The 21,429-nt window shown below is 35.3% G+C and overlaps 1 protein-coding gene across 1 annotated transcript in view; it reads left to right on the plus strand.

The window, feature by feature from the left end:
- Positions 1–8,716: 8,716 nt before the first annotated feature.
- LOC111516455 (uncharacterized) overlaps positions 8,717–21,429 on the plus strand; it is a 15,711-nt gene continuing 2,998 nt past the window's right edge. Inside the window, exons 1-3 of the mRNA XM_074171894.1 lie at positions 8,717–8,974; positions 9,818–10,035; positions 15,819–15,892. Of these exons, the coding sequence (XP_074027995.1) occupies positions 10,011–10,035; positions 15,819–15,892 (99 nt within the window). The 5' untranslated portion in view covers positions 8,717–8,974; positions 9,818–10,010. The remainder of the gene's footprint in view (positions 8,975–9,817; positions 10,036–15,818; positions 15,893–21,429) is intronic.

A 21,429-nucleotide genomic window follows, 5' to 3' on the forward strand; every position in this document is an offset into this window, starting at 1 on the left:
CAAGATATGTTCCAGTTTACCCGAACAATCTCTTCCTATTCACAAATTTTCTCAATTCTTGAAATTGTCATTGGCAGATTCTCAGTTCAACATATCTGCACCTGTAGATATACTTCTTGGTGCTGATATTTTTGGCTCACTTTTTACAGGAAAAACTATTTCCAGTGGTGTGGAAAAGCCCGTTGCCCTTGAAACCTGTTTTGGTTGGGTGATCATGGGTAAAGTTCCATCTGCATCTCATAGTAATCACACCTCCTCATTATTTCTCTAGAAACTTGTGTAACTCGTTTCTGGGAGTAAGAACAAGTTCCAGATGCTCTTCCCATTTCTCTCGAAGATGATTATGTTGAAACTCATTTCAGGGAAACTTTTCAAATTTTGGAAAATGGTCGATTTCAGGTTCAACTTCCCTTTAAGTCGGACCTTCCCTCTTTCAATGGTTCAAGAGATATTGCTCGCCGTAGGTTTCACTCTCTGGAACGTAAACTCATCAACAACCCTGATCTCAGGAAAGAATATAATGTCTTCATGCAGGACTATTTAAATCATGGTCACATGTCTCTCATAAATTCTCATAATGTCTCTACCTCTCACTCTTATTATATTCCTCACTTTTGTGTTTTGAGACCTGATAATATTAGCACTAAGCTCCGAGTTGTGTTTGATGCTCCAACTAAAGATCTCAACTCTCAATCTCTCAATGATACACTTTTCCCTGGTCCCAAATTGCAAAATGATCTTGTTGCAATTCTCCTTCGCTTTTGTTTGCCTTCTATAGTTTTCACTGCGGACATCAAACAGATGTACCGTCAAATTCTCATTCATCCCTCTCACACACCCTACCAGAAAATTCGCTGGCGATTTTCTGAAGAGGAACCTCTACAGGAATATGTTTTAAATACTGTCACCTATGGTGTCAACAGCTCCCCTTTTCTGGCTATTAGAGTACTTCATCAGTTAGCCCTCGATCATCAAGATACTCATCCTCTCGCTTCTTCTCTACTTCTCTACAACACTTATATTGATGATATAACTGGAGGGGCTAATAATATTGGTGATGCTCAAATTCTTCAAACTCAGTTGATTTCCTTACTAGCTAAAGGTCAATTTGAGCTCCGTAAATGAGCCTGTAATATTCCCGAACTTCTCTCTCATTCACCTCATGACCATCTTCTCATAAACCCTAAAGTGGAACCCTATCTCTGATTCATTCTCTTATCATGTCACTCCTACCACACATACTTGTACAAAACGCAATATTCTCTCTCAATTGGCTCGCATCTTCGACCCTCTTGGTTTTTTAACTCCTCTCACTTTTCTTCTCAAGACCCTCTTGCAACAATTATGGATCTCTGGACTAGGATGGGATGAAACTCCTCCTAAGCATATTACTTCTGTCTGGAACAAAGTTCTTAGTGAACTCTCTCATAATTCTCAATTGAGTATTCCTAGGAACATTGTATCAAAAAAGTCTCTCTCATGTACTGTGCATGCGTTTTGTGACGCCTCTGAACGAGGATATGCCAGTGTTGTATATCTGCGTTGTGTTCAGGCCGATGGTTCTATATCTGTCCATTTTGTCGCGAGTAGCCCCTGTAAAGAAGCTTTCTATCCCCCGTCTCGAACTTTGTGCAGCTTTGTTATTGAAGAAGCTCTTGAGTTATACTCTCAGGATTATTGAATCCCAAATTCAAGTCGAGAGCTTTACTGCATGGACGGATTCTACCATTGTGCTTTCGTGGTTATATTCATCTCCTCATAAATGGTGCACTTTTGTTGTCAATAGAGTGGCTCAGATTATCTACTTCTCACTGGCAACATGTCAGATCTCAGTATAACCCAGCTGATGTTATTTCGCGTGGCTCGCTTCCGCACGATTTGCTTGGTAATAGGCTATGGTGGGCGGGACCGTACTGGTTGACTCTTCCTGAAAATTCTTGGCCTTCTGATATAGGTGCTAATCCCTCCGAGATTCCGGAAACTCAAGAAGAATCCCGGAAAACTGTTCTCATTACTACTTCAACCCCTCATTTTATTACTGTTCTTCTTACTAATTTAAGCTCCTTCCTCAAAATTCAAAGAATTCTTGCGTACATTCTTCGCTTTATTAATAACTCTCGAAATGTCTCTAAACAACACTCTGATTTTCTTCTCCCCTCTGAATTAGATTCAGCCCTTACTCATTTAATAAAGTTTGTGCAATATCAATCTTTCTCTAATGAAATAACTCTCTTGAAACAAAATAAATTTCTTCCAAAATATTTAAGAAAATTAACTCCATTCATTGATTCTCTGGGAATCCTTAGGGTGGGCGGAAGATTGCAAAATTCCTCCTTAGCTAAGGATCAGAAACACCCTATTCTCCTTCCTAGTTCTCATCGCTTCACTTATCTCCTCATTGAACATACTCACGCACAATATTTGCACCCAGGTTTACAAACTACCCATCATCTTCTCGTGCAGAAATATTGGATTCTCGCTCCAAAGCGCACTATTCGCTCGATCCTCTCAAAATGTTTCAAATGTTTTAAGCTCAACCCTTCATCTCGTCAACCCATTATGGGCCTTCTCCCTCCTCAGCGCATTTCCCAAGCTAAACCCTTTGTCCATACCGGCGTTGATATGGCTGGTCCCCTTTATATCACGCTCAAACGAATGCGCGGAGCAAAAACTCACAAGGCCTACATTTGCATTTTTGTATGTATGGTCATGAAAGCAGTTCATATCGAACTGGTCTCTGATTTATCTTCGGCTTTTCTTGCAGCTCTTCGCCGATTCATAGCTCGTCGAGGACGTTGCAATCATCTTTACAGTGATTCTGGTTCAAATTTTATTGGCGCATCAACATATTTTAAGTCTATTGCTCAAACTGTTTCTCAAGAAAATGATTAACAGTTTCATTTCAACTGTCCTAAAGCTCCTAATTTTGGAGGTCTTTGGGAGTCTCAAATCAAAGTTCTGAAAACTCACTTGTTTCGCGTTATAGGTTCTCAACTTCTCACGTACGAAGAAATGAATACTGTTTTAGTACAGATTGAGGCTGTATTAAATTCTCGCCCTTTATGCCCCATCAGCTCGGACGCCAATGATTTACAGGCTTCAACTCCTGGACATTTTCTCACCCTTGAACCACTCAATTCTCCCCCCGACTCTGATCTGAGACACGTAAAACTCTCGCACCTATCTAGGTGGCAACTACTCCAGCAAATGCATCAGTCATTCTGGAAAAGATGGCATAATAAATATGTATTAGATTGACACGAGTACCTTCGAGTATCGGGCGTGCGTGTGTGGTACCACAAGACGAGGAACTTATCGCCTCTCTACCAGTATCTAAAAATCTGCCGGCGCATCTATATGCTCAACTCACCAAGGTATGACATGAAAAAGTACAATACAGTGAAATTATTTCTAATATATCAGTAACCTTATTATATACAGTCTGCTAAAACACCACCTACTATTAATAATCATTATTATTCCACATCAGAATGAAAACCAAAAATAATAATCTCAGTATAAGAATTAATTGTTAATTTTATAATATAGGTACTTACTAATTATTCTGAAATTCAATAAAGCTCTTTAAACTAATGGTGCTTAATTTTCTCTGTATGGTCGTAGAAAAAGTATAGTGTGCAACATGTGCGTGAAGACTTTTTTACACTCGCGTTGTTTGCGACACGAGCCCTCAGGCGAGTGTCGCAAACACGCTTGTGTAAAAAAGTCGATTTCACGCACTTGTTACACAATATACTATTCTAGTAGATTTCATCTGTGGAAAAATTTTGTAAAAGACACAATTGTTGTCAGGAAATATAGAACAGTTTTTAATTGTATAAGTAAAAATATGTTTGATTCAGAAATATATAAATATGTTGATTGCCAAAAGAGAAAATTCCTTAATTCTACGAAAGTCCTAAATCTACACCAAACAACGAACTATTCAATATAGAAACACCAAACAAATGTGGTAATTGTCAGTTTATGAATTGCAGGTCACTGTAATTCGACAGAGTCCAAGTTCTGGATTTGATTACAAGTACTTGTTATTGTCTTATTCAGTTCGTAGGTCTTCTCATTAATATATGCATATATTGTTTATAAATGGTTTGAGTAAATACCTTACTTTCCTCCAACGCTGGTGTGTGTATGGTGTGATATTTCTGTGAAGCTGGAACTCGTGAATTTCTTACTCGACTTGGCTGGACAGGTACGTTTTTTCACTGACTTTATTATTGCTAATCAGTATTCACTAGTATTCAGTTTAATTCTCAATTCATGTACTTTATATAATTCAAATTTTACGGAGAGAAAATTTTAGCATGGCGTCTCTTTCGGTGCCTCAAGAAGACTTCCTTTGTTGATAAAACAAATGAAAATCTATCTCGTTCCCCTAGTTACCATCTATCAATTTTCACGTATACAAATTTTCAAATTCTTTTTCAGGAAAATTTTCTATTCTACTAAATTAACATTGGCTCTTAAATTTAGATACATTTTCATTTTATAGTTTCATACAAAAATAGTTAACCTCACTTTTAGGTGATGCATGAACTAAACTGATTGTTGTTGATTGTAAAGCCGAAATTACATTATTATTTTGGGGTATGTTGTGACGTTCTCTGACGTGACGGCGAGTGTGCAGACTATTCTGTCGTGTCGGGGCGCGCTCTGACATTATTTTGAGTCAATACAGTGGTGGCCTTTGGATTAAGCGCATGCGAGCATCTACAATGCTTTCCTCCGATTCGGATAGTGATATCCAGTAAATAATCTGAGAAGTAATTGAAGCGAATATAATTACTAGTGATGAAGAAAGGTTTCATCAATATTTCAGGATGTCAAAAAATCAATTTGAGTAGAGTATGGTAGATAATGATATTAGAAAAAGCAAACCCGTATTTTCTAACAAGTTCAATAAGTTTGTCCGACATTTTGTGCACAAATAAATGAAAACGACTATTCTCTTGCTAGTTAACGCGTCAGATTAGAAATATACTAGTGTGGAGTCTTATGACGCGTCATAACCCCACCACCGTTCTGACGCCGATTGGGAATCCACCGATTGCCGTCACGACAGATCGCGTCCCTACACACTGCACTTTACTAAACATACTATATATCTATATATATATATATATATATATATATATATATATATATATATATATATATATATATATATATATATTATATATATATATATATATATATATATATATATATATATATATATATATATATATTTGAAGCTATATATCTTCTATTAATTATCTGCGAGCGCTTTCGACAGTTGGTAGTACTGTCATCTTCTGGCACTCCTCAAACTGAGTCTGTCAGTCAGTCAGTTTGGGGAGTGCCGCAACACCAACGTTAGTTGGGAATCGATCAGAATATTGCCATATCGAATATAATTATATAGGGTGACGGTGCCTGGTGGGACAATTTTTTAAAATTTGGATTGAATAAGCAGTTCGATAATGCTCAGTTTGGAAGAAGTCTGTACGGGTATACTGCGTATGAAGTTTGATGAAAATAACTGAAATTGCAAAAAACATATGACAAAAACCTACCATGTGTCAAAAAATATCAACAATCTGTATTTCGAAAACGAATCATTCTCCGTCGATCATTTTATAGGAAAAAGTTATTCATTTTGACGAGATTCACCACATACTCAGTTTTTGTAACGTTGTCAGCAACTTCACTTAGCGCCCTACGAGCTAAGTGATATGCATCGATACAGAAATTTGTAAATATCTCGAAAACGATCACCTCCAGCGTTGTTGAGGAGGTGTACCTTTTTTACTTGGAAAAGATGTGGGAGTTAGGTTTTTTCATGAAAAGTACCAAAAGTTTACTGTCAAAAAGTTTAGGGCAATTTGAATTAAATAATGACAGCGTACGCAGAGCCCTCTGAATGTTACATGAAATTTAATACAAAATTATGATTTCCCACGTCAAAAAACCCCGGGTACCGAATTACGTGCAAAGAACTTATTTTTTGCCAGAGTTATATTCAAAAAGGGAAAATTTAATTTCAACACTCCGTATCTCCGAAACAAAGCATTTTCGGACACAAGTTCATATAGACTTTTTTTCCTAAAATTGTCTCAGGAATACGTCACTTGAATATTTTAACGTACTTATGTTATACGGCTTTTAAACCCGGAAAGTAGTAATATTATACAAGGTAAGTTCGAAAGATTTTCAACGTTATGATAATCAAGATTTTGCATATCATAAGGAGTGGAACCATTTGTTTCAATCGAATGAAAAATCGAATATACCTAATATTGATGACGTCCAAACTTTGAGGTGATGGATGATGTTGCAAACTTGAACATCGAGTTCTTGTTGACATAATTACGTAAGGAGGAAAACATAGTAGAGACTATATAGAGTTAGATCATGTAGTCTGGTCAATTCTGAATGGAATATTGATTTCTAAGATCGATGAAAGTGATCCGTCAGAGATGGAGAATATTTCTGACTGTTTCATGTTTAGGGTGAGATTATTGTATCGGAATATAATAAAAATTGACTGTTTTCAACAATTGTGTTGTAGATGAACTTCGAGTTTGCAATCAAGTTTCGACAATCGGACCTTGTCAATGAGAAAATGTAGATGGATTACATGGATTGCAGACTAGGGTTCGTTACGTGATGAATATTGAAAAAAACTTTTTGTTCAATACTGAAGTCAATCAACAGGAATGTTAGAGCCTTTGACTTGGGAATTAGATTTGTATCATCCGGCGTCACTCATAGGAAAATGACGTATAATGAAGCGTATGGATGGTACGTCGAGAGCAATTTCAGCGTTTTTTATGAAATAATTGAACTTTTCGATTCGCATAAAAAACTGAACCTTATCGTGAACTATACAGGGTGTTCCAAATTGAGTCGGCACCATTGCCAACTTCGTTATTATTGATGCTACGAATTCGGTCAAATGGGCAAACTAGTAGCATTTTAATGGCCTTGTTCATGCCAAAAACAAAAAAAATTGACAGGGGCGCTTTCAAAATTTATCATAAAATGATATTTTTCATACCCTATATTTTATCATACACTTAGATTCGTAATAACGTTCTCAATGAAAAAGCTCATATCACCTTTCTTCCTAAAGTTGGAAATGAGCGACTTATGTTGAGAAATATTCTTTCACTATTACAAAACATTTCTTTGTTTTGGCGAATGAAGAGCTATGAAATATCGAGGAAATATTCAAAAACACCACCTACTTGGTGAACACATATTTGGGCCCTTCTCTTGGCACTACGTGTTGCTTTAAACACAATTCGGCCAACAATTCTAATAATCGTAGTTTCAATATAACTTTTCAGTTCATCTACATTTTTATGTTTTATTTTGTACGTCTCAATTTTCATAATTCGTCAAAAATAAAAATTGAGAGGTGTCTCTGGTGAACGAGGAGGCCACTCAACACGACCATTTGTAACAATCCATCTGTTTCCAAAACAGTCTCGCAACATTTTTTTACGCCACTGAAACTGTGGGCTGATGCTCCATCCTGCTGAAAATAGATCATCTGACGAGCCTCCACACAAGATCATTGAAAAACTCTTCCGACACTTTTGTTGATAAATCAATGTAACGGGGTCCGTTCGAAGAACCATGGTAGAAAAATGGACCAATAATTCTGCCTCTAAACAGACCACACTAAATATTAATACTAAATCTTTTTTGCGGATTGTGGGGATGGACTAGAAATGGAATATGTCTACTCTAATAATGAAAATTATTTCTATTATACATATAATATTTCTATAGAAGTTTGAATTTCGGCTGCAATTATTCATAAACCAACGACAAAACCCCAATCGTCTCTCAGGGTCACCAGGTTCAAGTGTTTGCACTGGTCTTAACACTGCACTGGTCTTATATTCCATCAGTATTCATTGAATAACAGACCGTGGAACAGCTACTTCTCTAGATGAATCTCTGATGGAATTATTTGGATTAACCTCAAAGTAGGCTTAAACGTCAATTTATGTATCTTCAGAAATAACAAAACGTTTTTTAGTTCTCTTTTTCACATAAACTTTTTCATTGTTCCTGAATCGACAATAAAGTACAGCGAAAAAACGACGATTAGGTAATTCACGATCGGGGAACGAATTGATGTAGTGTTGGAGTGCTCTCACGCTATTTTGCTGGAAAACCAAGTAGGACTCTAACATATCACATTCTTCTTGATGGAAAAACGGCATGTCGAAACATATTCGAACAGTAATTGACAGTTACAATAATTTATGAAATTGTCATGGTATACCTCAGAATATTTGACAAATAGTATTTCAACAAAGATTCAAGGCAACTTAATTACTCATAATGATTCTGTTTCATCGAATCGAACAGATTTTTTTCCAACCGCATTATTATGACGCTTCAGTATTTTCTATTCTGTACAAGAACGGCTTCAGTGTTATCATTATAGCAGACAAATTTTTATTCACAAAGTAAATACGGCTAGTGGAATGGCTTTGAGATGGAAATTATCATTTTGTTAATTGATACCAAATATCTCAGTGGTGTCAAGTGAGTTGAATACACATGACACCCTGTGTATTCAACTTCGAATTGGTTGGCAAACAAATTTCAATCTTAGAAAAAAGGGATTTGTGGATATTCACTCATTATTTATCATTCTGTATATTTATTTTTTGTTCATTTGTTTTGTAAACAAGGTTTGTCAGTTGAAGATTGAAAAGTAGTAAAAAGCGTCAATAAAGTTTCTTCTTGACTAAAATTGGATTTACTGGCTTGAGTTGATCAATTCTTCTGAAAGAATAATATTGATGACACCGACGTGATCGCGATATCAAGCAGCGTAAATCCCAAAGACTTGGTGCCGGTTTGAATCGAAGCCTATCGATGGATTATGTTTGGCCCGACTAATTTGACAATTATGTTGGATTGATCGTCTTAAATACCAATATAAGATGTAAGTATCAATATACATGTTTATAAGTCTTCTCATTTCATTGAACGAATAATTGTTACTTGATTTGTCTTTACAACATTTGTTCAAACATCATCAAACTATTCTTAATCTTTTTCGAAACATACCTAACTCCTCAAAATGTTTATAGCAGCTTTCTTGTTTTTCGCCATTTTGATTTTTCAGTGGTATCATCTGAGGCGATTCGCCATATTGGGTTCATAATGATTCCATATCATTGTTCATATTCTTTGCAGCGAACTTTTTCATTCAATACTCATGCATGGTCATGCTTCTTAAACTGGAATGCCATCTTGGACCATCCATCATATTGAATTTGAAATAATTTGATGGTATTTTATGTATACTTTTCACTAAACTCTTTCATTTCGTATCCTCATCACGAGTGTGTATGAAAAAACTAGTCCGAACCAGTTCCTCATATTTATTAGATTAGGAGTAGACATAGCTTTTATTTCACTGACATTGTCAGTGAAATAAAAGCTATGGAATTGAAATGAACAAAACTCCCTTTTTTCAGAACTACTAATATTTTATAATAACAATTCAATATAAGATCATAGTACAATCTATCACACCTCAAAATGTTGGTTACGCAAATGATTTATAAATAAATATCCTCCGGAAAATTTCAGTAGTTAAATGTCATCACGTCAAGTTGAATCTAGGTCAAAATTATGGTCTCTAGATGATTATTTTCTGTTTACTATTTATATCTTGGTTTATATGCAATTTCTGGATATTAATAAACTTAGTGTTAACAACAATGACTTCTCAGTCGTCAGTGTGTTCAAATAACAAAAGAATAGCAACATGTGTTTTCAGATATAATATATAAAATGAAGTGACTTCCAAGATGAACTGATATGAAGGAACAATGAACTGAGAGCATTTTCATTGATATTATAAGACTATGAAAATCAGTTGAAGTGTTTTTCATTTATAATTCAATAAGAGAATCAAGTGTTCAGACATATGTTTTTTGGTAACCGAGTGATTTTAAAAACTGAATGGAAAAATGGACGAGAACACACAATCTGATGGTAAGAATTGCGTAGAATGTTTGTGTTTATGAATTGAAATTTGTTAACAAACAGTAAGACTTGAGTATTTCAAATAAATATATGTATGAAATTTCAATGTGAAGCAAGCAAGGTTCAAAATCACTTCAGGAACAAAAATACTGATATAGAATAATATAGTATGAATATTACTTTACGACAGCTCGTATCCTTTTCGATAAACATATATATATATATATATATATATATATATATATATATATATATATATATATATATATATATATATATATATATATATATATATATATATATATATATATATATATTTTGATTGATGCAACTAATTTTCCTTTATTTTGAGTATTTCAGTAATAAATTCTACAAAGAGGATTTGAAGCTTTATATCTTCTATTAATTATCTGCGAGCGCAGATTTGGGCTGATCATAATCCTTATGTAACAAAAGTAATGGGTTTTCAAGAAAAATTTGACCTGAATGTTTTCTGTATTCTGAAGAAAAATAAAATTAGCTTTTTTATTTATGAAGAAACACTGAATGCAGAGAGATATCTCCAAATATTAAGGACGACTGTAACCGATTTTTTTGAAAATTTGCCTTTAGAGGAATATAGGAATTCGTGGTTTCAACTGGACGGAGCGCCAGCTCATTCCACCCAGGAAGTTTCCAGGAAACTTGACGAACTCTTCGACGATCGTTGGTTTAGGCGTTTAGGGCCGTGGTATTGGCAACCGAGATCACCCGATCTCACGCCACTTGACTTTTTCATGAGGTGTTTCAAAAGAAAGGATATACAGTATTCCATCTGGATCCCCAGGAAATTGAAAAAGCAATCCCAAGTCGCGTACAAAAAAAAATTTCAAAGAGTTCAGAATGTAATGGACAACATTTTCAGCATTTATTGTGAAAATGTGATATTTTTTTACAATTTTGATATTTTGAATCATCCTATTCTGTTATTGTCTGTACTTTCACATGTTTTAGCCCACAAAATCTTACTTTTTACCTAGAAATGACTGATTTTTGGTACAGTTGTTCCTTGTAAACTTCAGCCATAGTTAAGGAAATTATTTTGTAACCTTACAAACTTCCTCTCGCTCAGTGGTGTTGATTCAGGATACATTTGGTTGAATTTTTTACACGTTCTGACAATGATTTGATCACTTTGTTCATGTGTATAATAAATAATTTCATAAGAACTTCGTTTGAATAATCGATATTTGCATTCATTTTGAAGATGATTCGAAACATCGTCGACAACTCTTTGTAAATTACTTATAAAAGTAACCGAACTGCTATAAGCTTGATAATTCCACTGCTACCTAAATCCAAATTCTAAAAAAAAAATAATGTTTCTAGAAGAAGCGAAAACTTGACGATTTAGGTATAGGGACATGATATATCATTTTGAAGCATTTTTCACCATCTTTCAATTTACCGAGTAATATATAGGGGGTTTCATTTGAAAAAATGAACATTTGACTACTTTTATGCACAATGGAAATTATAGTAATTTTAGCACGCCCTGTATGATATGGAGTCGATTTCTTGGTGTTATTCGAATACTTCGAGTTTGTCCAAACTATCATCAAAATATCAACTTTTCATGAATTGAGAGTACTGATGTATTTAATTTCAATTAAGGCTATGTTTTGGACCATATTTAGCACAATTTATTTTTTATCTCGAAAACAGATAGAGATAGGTATAGGACATTATCAATAAACATGTATTAAAATACTAGAGCAATTCCAAGAATGTATCAATATAAGGGGTGTTCCATTTAAAAAAATATAATTGCTAGGTGAAAGGTGAAATTTTCAGAAAAATCATGCTTTGCGTTTTCCAGAAACGTCTAACCTACCATCGACCGTGAGTCACGCTGTATATATATATATATATATATATATATATATATATATATATATATATATATATATATATATATATATATATATGATTTTTCTGAAAATTTCACCTTTCACCTAGCAATTATATTTTTTTAAATGGAACACCCCTTATATTGATACATTCTTGGAATTGCTCTAGTATTTCAATACATGTTTATTGATAATGTCCTATACCTATCTCTATCTGTTTTCGAGATAAAAAATAAATTGTGCTAAATATGGTCCAAAACATAGCCTTAATTGAAATTAAATACATCAGTACTCTCAATTCATGAAAAGTTGATATTTTGATGATAGTTTGGACAAACTCGAAGTATTCGAATAACACCAAGAAATCGACTCCATATCATACAGGGCGTGCTAAAATTACTATAATTTCCATTGTGCATAAAAGTAGTCAAATGTTCATTTTTTCAAATGAAACCCCCTATATATTACTCGGTAAATTGAAAGATGGTGAAAAATGCTTCAAAATGATATATCATGTCCCTATACCTAAATCGTCAAGTTTTCGCTTCTTCTAGAAACATTATTTTTTTTTTTAGAATTTGGATTTAGGTAGCAGTGGAATTATCAAGCTTATAGCAGTTCGGTTACTTTTATAAGTAATTTACAAAGAGTTGTCGACGATGTTTCGAATCATCTTCAAAATGAATGCAAATATCGATTATTCAAACGAAGTTCTTATGAAATTATTTATTATACACATGAACAAAGTGATCAAATCATTGTCAGAACGTGTAAAAAATTCAACCAAATGTATCCTGAATCAACACCACTGAGCGAGAGGAAGTTTGTAAGGTTACAAAATAATTTCCTTAACTATGGCTGAAGTTTACAAGGAACAACTGTACCAAAAATCAGTCATTTCTAGGTAAAAAGTAAGATTTTGTGGGCTAAAACATGTGAAAGTACAGACAATAACAGAATAGGATGATTCAAAATATCAAAATTGTAAAAAAATATCACATTTTCACAATAAATGCTGAAAATGTTGTCCATTACATTCTGAACTCTTTGAAATTTTTTTTTGTACGCGACTTGGGATTGCTTTTTCAATTTCCTGGGGATCCAGATGGAATACTGTATATCCTTTCTTTTGAAACACCTCATGAAAAAGTCAAGTGGCGTGAGATCGGGTGATCTCGGTTGCCAATACCACGGCCCTAAACGCCTAAACCAACGATCGTCGAAGAGTTCGTCAAGTTTCCTGGAAACTTCCTGGGTGGAATGAGCTAACGCTCCGTCCAGTTGAAACCACGAATTTCTATATTCCTCTAAAGGCAAATTTTCAAGAAAATCGGTTACAGTCGTCCTTAATATTTGGAGATATCTCTCTGCATTCAGTGTTTCTTCATAAATAAAAAAGCTAGTTTTATTGTTCTTCAGAATACAGAGAATATTCAGGTCAAATTTTTCTTGAAAACTCATTTATTTTGTAACATGAGGATTATGATCAGCCCAAAAATGTGTATTTCTTCTATTGAAAATACCATCCCTCGTAAATTTTGATTCGTCGCTCCAAATTATTTTTGACAAAAATTCCCATTTTCCTGTGTATGAATCAAAAGGGATTCACAAAAATGCATTCTACATTCGAAGTCTTCTGCTTTTAGAGCTTGAACTTTGGTAAATTTATACGGATGCATTCCGTGATTTCTCAATTCAATTCAATTCGTTGTACTGAAACATGTGATACATGTTTCAGTACAACTGCAAACTGGAAGCTTCTGGATATGCATAAAAATATGCCAAAACGTTAACAGTATTGTCCTCATTTGAAGTAACAGGTTTTGGTAATGTTGAAGGCGCTTTTGACATGGAGCCATAGTTAAGGAAATTATTTTGTAATTTTACAAACTTCCTTTCGTTCATTGGTGTTAATTCAGGATACATTTGGTTGAATTTTCTACAAGTTTTGGCAATGATTTGATCACACTGTCCGTGTATAATGAATAATTTCATAAGAACTTCGTTTGAATAATCAATATTTGCATTCATTTTTGGTGATTTTTTGAAACACCGTCAATAACCATTTATCAATTACTTATAAAAGTCACCAAACTGTCATAAGTTTGATATTTCCACGGCTACCTAGAAATCAAATTCTTTAAAAATTATTTTTGTACAACTGTTATTGAAAATTTCTTTGATAGAAACACTTCAATCAGAACACCTACCAAAAAAAATCATTTAGAAAAGTTCACACATGCAGTTCGTGCTATTGGTAATATTAAATCCCTGTGAAGTTACTGACGATGACGAAGTAGTATTCAGTCCAACTGTAGAAAGTCCTTCATGACTAACCAATAATCCTCCTTAAAATAACGTAGGTAGTTGTTTGTAATCCAAAGATCGTGTGTTCAAATCCCATGGACCCTATATTTTTTTTTATTATCAGCAGTAACGTTATAGAAAAAAAATTTGTATCATACATTTGTTAAAAGTGATTTTATTTTGCTCGTGAGTTTGCTCCAGTTGCTGAGGCTCGTTTTGCAATAATCCCCACTCACAAAATTATATGCCACTTTCAACACTTGTAGGTAAAAAGTGAATAACTATTTTTCCACAAAAACGGCTTCATTAAGAAAACTTGACGATTCAGGTATAGGGACATGTATATCATCTTGAAGCATTTTTCACCATCTTTTGATTTATGAATTTAGAGTACTGATGTACTTAATTTCAATCAAGGCTATATTTTGGACCATATTCAGCACAATTTATTTTTTATCTCGAAAACAGATAGAGATAGGTATAGGACATTATCAACAAAAAAGTATTCAAATGCTAGAACGATTCCAAAAATGTATTAATATACGGGGTGATCCATTTAAAAAAATATAATTGCTAGAACTTTTTGATAAAAGTGGCAACGCCGCAATGCTGGAAATATTTTAGATCGATAGAACAGGTAATGAAATGTGAGAGGTGGAATTATCAGAAAAATCATGCTTTGCGTTTTCCAGAAACGTCTAACCTACCATCGACCGTGAGTCACGCTATATATATAGTTTCATCTAGGCTCTACTCAAACTGCAGTTCGAGTAGCCCGTAAAGGCGTATCCAAGGCTATGATGTGCCCAGAGCCCTTCTGATGGGTAGCGAAAGCATGTATAAAGACATCCATGAACTCATGGGTGCAAGCCAAATCGATAAATTGGTGGAATAAGCTCCCAGGCGTGAGAGTTCATGAAGGAACAATCGCCCAGATTCACGGAGGACCTGCTAAACCACAATCGAAAGGTTGTAAGGGTAGTGGTAGGTCTACTAACGAGGCATAGCCGGCTCAGGAAACATATGAGCAACATGGGTCTGACAGAAGAAACCCAATGCAAGTTCTGTCAAGGAGAGAAAGAAACCGCACTGCATGTGCTCTGTAAATGCGAAGCGATAGCAAGGCTGAGACACGCAAGATGTGGGGAAGAAAAACCAGAGGCTGCCAGCTATATGAAGGGGTTAGTTTCAAGGCTATGGAGTCTCATCAAAGACTTCAAGCCAGACTATGAGCTCTAACAACCAAGGAACATCACAGTAGAGCCAAAAGGTCGCAGTGAATCAGGCCATGGGGTAGCTCCCCGACAATCTAATCTAATTTAGAAGAGAACTGACAAGGTGTATTCCCTTCCATCTGAATGCTGGTGGAAGATAAACAACCACAACGGATTTGACACTTCTCATTTTCCACAATGGTTTCAGTATCAGCCAGAGAATGAGGCGGATCATTATGGTCTTGGTGTTGATTGCAACTTTTCACTCTCGACTTGTTAAAGTCAATGAATTACAACCATTTGTCCTTTCAATTTCATAAAGCCTCGTTCACAAAAACTTTCTTTCCATAATTTTCTAATTTTTCATGATCATTTTTTTCAGAAAACATCAACGCTAAAACTTTAGGACTCTTTTTTTTTCAATCGATGAAAAAATATAAAAGTCATATCTTCCAGGTAAGCAATTCCAAATAATCATTAACTTTTGTTTTTGAAATATTATGATTGCATTGTAGTTACTAATTTTGTGACAATTGATTGGTAAAATAGTCTACTATTTCCATTGCAAAATTTTAATGAAACTGTGGAAATTACTACTCTTATTCATATAAGTTGAAGCTTCGAAGAGTAGAGAAGGTTCTGCTTACTTTCATTTCGATATATTCCACTCCGGCTTCACTTTTTGTTCTCATTTGAAATATTTAATATTGTCAATTTGATCCGGACTAATGCGATTTTGAAGCCATAAAAGTATATTAATATGCGGAAGATCTCGCTTTTGCCATTCCGTCGAATACATATAGCATCTCACTTCACCGAATATTTTCTCTTTTATCAACAAATCCATGACCTTTTTTACCTTTAATCGAAAGACACGCAAAAAAATATCGTATCGATCATGATATTTTTGTCCAGAAAGTAAGTGCTCATTTATGTCACTCCAGCGTGGGTTACATGTAAAAGTAATAAAGAGGTCGGGACGACCGCAACATCTAACATAGGTCATGGCCTCTTGCTTTTTTCGTGCATGTATCTTGGTCCATCAGTAAAAGATGATAGAAGTACTATTATTTTTCCCAGCTGATTTGCTTCAGTATCTTGCCGTCCGATTGCATCTCATGAATGAATATAATTATCAGCGCGCAATTTGGCTTGATTGTTTTCAATGTAGTTTAGTCTTTCAGTTTCTATTTTTGAGTATTCATCTACCAAATATTGACTAAAAAGAGCACGATAATGAACCAATAAGTTATCTTCTTCTTCTCTGATCATCATTCTGTATGAATAAAAACTTACAGCAGAGACTGTTTTTTTCAAGGGCAACTTAGTTGTGGGATCGCATTGTGGTATGTTGATTGAATAGCCATCATGCCTCCAGCAAAACGTCAACGGGTACTGCAGCGTGTCATGAGCTCGATGGATCTCACTGATACGCTGAAGTGAGTTACTTCGGCTCTCAAGGATGATGTATCTTTGGTCAAATTGCTGATCTTCTAATACAACAAACAGCCACTTAATTTGTCGTTGGTGCATTAAATCTGCCTCTGTGTTCTCTTTGTGGTTTTTTATCTGCATGTATTACGACCTTGAATGACTCTGAAGGCGATATTTTATCAATGGCTGTACACCTTATGTAACATAAGCTGCAATTGTTTGATTAAATTTGGTCTCAAGTCAGGAAATTTAGGACATCATCTTCTCTATCATCTTCACCGACGAAATGAATTTGCACAAACTGTGCATCCTGCCCAGGTTCCGGTAATATACTTCCAATTGAACGATAGACTTGTTGAACTTCCAAAGTTGGTGAAAAACCGTCTTCTTTCATTTGTTTTCCACCAAAAGAGGTCATTTGAAAACAGGCATTATATTTTCGGATATTATCCTTGAAGTGTACATGATTTGGGTGTAAATCATCAACCAGACTGTAAAGTGGTTCAGGTGGTTGTTTAAAACGGCTCAAGTTGTACTTTACCGTCGCTACAACACATGCCAGGTGACTCATCTTTCCACTTCAAGGCGTTACACCACAGACACTTGTACGTCATAGAACCTAAGACTACACTGCTGTCAGTTCCATAAGCAATATATCTGGGTCATACGCCAAACCCGAGAGCAACTTTCTTCTCCATACACGCTGAATTTTATTTTCTCTAAACCGTGACTGAATCACTCTATGCACATCGTTATTCCAGGCCTGATATAGTGCAGCAGATTGCCTATGATTTTCAGGGGTTGCAGCCTGGTAGGTGGCGACAGATTGCCTGTGTTGCCTGTGTTTTTCAGGGTGTGTAGCCTGGTAGGTGGCGACAGCTTGCCCCTGTACATCAGGGTTTTTTTTTCTTACATTCAGACATAACTTCACGGTGGGATTCAGTTAGAGTCTGTCCGTATTTTTTTGTGCTTTTTTATTTGATTTCTTCGTGTGTAATTAGTAAACCTTGCCCTACGTTTGTTTTTTCTTCTTTTCCTACTAATGTCGCAGACTCAGATTGAGACAACAAACTTCTTATCAAATTTTCATCATAATTTATTGAAGATACAATAGGTGAATGTTTACGCTCTGAAACAGGTACCTCCTGACAACCTTTATCAACTTTAAGTTGCGAAGGTGTATCGATTCCAAAATCATGTTCTTCTACAGCTACCTCCATACGACGCCGAGTAATTTTCTGTGCTGCTATGGGAAAATAGGCATCAAAATGCCTACTGGACAAATCTTTGTTGAATCGTAATCGTCTTACCTGATTGTCGTTAGATTCAGATTCCGTATACAGGGTGTCCCTGGACTTCTTCTTTTCCTCTCGGTAATGTATAGATGGGGTCAAAATATCACCAGTACTTCATATAACTTTTTTTCCTAAAATCCTTCGTTACCAAGTAACGGGCCCTCGAAGTTACGAAATGAAAAATGTTTTTCTTTGATAACTTTTCAAGTGAATATTCAAAATCATCCAAATTTTGGTAATTGACTAAACAAATGAATTCTTTCGATGAGCTTTCATGCAGGAGTCAGTTGTTTTGCTACAAAGTCAGGAACGGACTACCCCCGATGGTCCACACCCCAAAACTTTGAAATGACAGATATTTTTCAATATTTTTCAACAAATTAAGGTTACTTGGACAATTTTATGAATAAATGTACTCGTGTGGAAAGTCGATCGGAGCAACGAGTCTTGATAAAAATGTAGTTTCACTCGACGACATCAAACCCGCTCGTCCACCATTATTTGAAATGAATAATTATCAAAGCAGAAATAATAATGATAACGTTAATTCAACAACATTTATCCTGAGATGTCTACCATTATTCGAAAATATTAGTTTTTAAGGAAAATGGAAATGATAGGTAAAATGTTCATAACGAATTTTTATAATGCAAACACGTTTAACTAACGAAACTCAAGAGCCTCAAGAGCAAACAGAAATGAAAAATCCGCTACAGAAACTGCTCGATATGACCACCTTCTCTCTCTATACATTTTCTTAGTCTGCGAAGACACCCTCTCTGTACTTGAAATAGCATTCCAGGGTCGTTTCGTATGGCTTCACAATGTAATGTTATTCTATCCAACAATGCATCTCTTGTGTGAATAGGTGTAGCGTAAACAAGGCTTTTTAGATGCCCCCACAGAAAGAAATCCAATGGATTTAAATCCGGAGACCGCGATGGCCATGAATATGGCCCACCTCTACTACCAATCCATCCATTGTGGAAAATATGGTTTAGATGGTCACGCACAATCAAACTGAAATGAGGAGGAGCGCCATCATGCATAAACCACATATCTCTTCGGGTTTGCAATGGAACATGTTCCAAAAGTCCATTCAAATCGTTCTGAATGAACTCCAAATAACGTTCTCCATTCAATCGGTCCTGTAGAACGAATGGTCCTATAAGATGGTTTCCTATGATACCAGCTCAAACATTCACGTTAAATTTCCGTTGGTGTTTGGTTTGCAATATCCCATGGGGATTTCCTTCGGCCCATATATGGAGATTATGAGAGTTGATAACTCCATCTCTACTGAAACCTGCTTCATCAGTGAATAAAACTCGATTAATAAAAGTCATACCCTCTCTTTGCCTATCCATGAACCAATTGGCATATTCCAGTCGTGCTGGAAAATCTTGAGGTGTCATGGCATGTACCTTCTGGATGTGAAATGAGTGGAGCAGTTGTTCCCTAATTATTCTATGAATAGTGGACTTGGATGTATGGAACTGTTCTGATAGATTTCTGATGCTCATTGAAGGATCATCAGCGACGGCTTCCAAAATATTTTCCTCCAATACAACGGTACGTACAGTCCTAGGAGCGCCCTCACCACCTCGTTTTGGCAAAACTGTACCTACAATAATATCGAAATAAAACAACGTGTCATACCTGTCTCCCTCAAGCTGCGATCGACAAGCTCGAATGTTTCTCTTGACGGTACCGTTCGATTGGGAAAATGCTCGGAATACAGACGACGAGCTTCTGCAGCATTACAAAATGCTCGTCCATAAAATACATGCATATCTGCATATTCATTGAATGTAAACTGTTCGGCCATATCAAAAAAATTCAAAATATCCTATAGAATATTGACAATACAATGATAGTCATATGACAACGCACCACTCAACAAAACAAAATCGCATTCGTTTCTCATTTTTTATCAAAACTTTCTAAAAGGTTTTTTTGTCAACATCTGTGAAAGAAATGGAACATAATTATTCCCTGGATATTTTTCACCTGATCATGTGCAGCCGTTTTTGTAGTTCATTCGTTTGCTTTTTATTAGTATAGTAAATATTTTTTCCGATGTGCGTTTTTTCAGCTAAATTTAGATTCGTGTTAAAGAATTTCTCCCATAAAATTATAATTATCCGTGAAACTCCTCAACAGTTTAGCTGTGAAGAAGAATTTGAAACATTCGAATGTTGAGTTTCATGAGATTCAGATAACTGATCAACACGAAACGTGATTATTCCACACGTATTATGTACATACAAAATATGGAATGAATTCGATATTTCATAGTAGAGTAGCTTGTTAGTTTAAAAACACCACGAATCTACAGAACTTGATATTTCTTTTGAAAAAATATCTGCTATCACAATTGTGACTTAAACTTCCATATAGGTACTGTACTTTTTGTTTACGACTACATTTTAGCATACTTTGTATTATTCCTGTTATAAATGTTGTTGAATTAACGTTATCATTATTATTTCTGCTTTGATAATTATTCATTTCAAATAATGGTGGACGAGCGGGTTTGATGTCGTCGAGTGAAACTACATTTTTATCAACTCGTTGCTCCGTCCGATCGACTCTCCACACGAGTACTTTTATTCATAAAATTGTCCAAGTAACCTTATTTTGTTGAAAAATATTGAAAAATATCTGTCATTTCAAAGTTTTGGGGTGTGGACCATCGGGAGTAGTCCGTTCCTGACTTTGTAGCAAAACAACTGACTCCTGCATGAAAGCTCATCGACGGAATTCATTTGTTCAGTCAATTACCAAATTTGGATGATTTTGAATATTCACTTGAAAAGTTATCAAAGAAATACATTTTTCATTTTGTAACTTCGAGGGCCCGTAACTTGGTTACAAAGACTTTTAGGGAAAAAAGTTATATGAAGTACTGGTGATATTTTGACCCCATTTATACATTCCCGAGAGGAAAAGAGGAAGTCCAGGGACACCCTGTATATGAGACCGTTTCTATAAACTGCAAACTCAAATGGGAATATCAATCCTGCTTCTATTAACTCACAAAATCCACCATAAGTAGCATTTTCCATCATATCAGCAAAATATTCGTCAGGTGTTACGTAGTTATCACCATTCCTGTGGTGGGTCATAATTGAAAACTTGCTCCAGTCATTAACCACATATCTGACAATTTCTTAACGCACCTCAATCGCTCTATCTTGTGTTCCGTACATTGAATAAGAGAGAGCACAAAACAAACATGCACCGTCACCAACAATAGGGACA

Source organism: Leptinotarsa decemlineata, unplaced genomic scaffold (assembly GCF_025532065.1).
Source record: "Leptinotarsa decemlineata unplaced genomic scaffold, Ldec_3_MD MMD2_tig00000035_RagTag_RagTag, whole genome shotgun sequence".
NCBI lineage: Eukaryota > Metazoa > Arthropoda > Insecta > Coleoptera > Chrysomelidae > Leptinotarsa > Leptinotarsa decemlineata.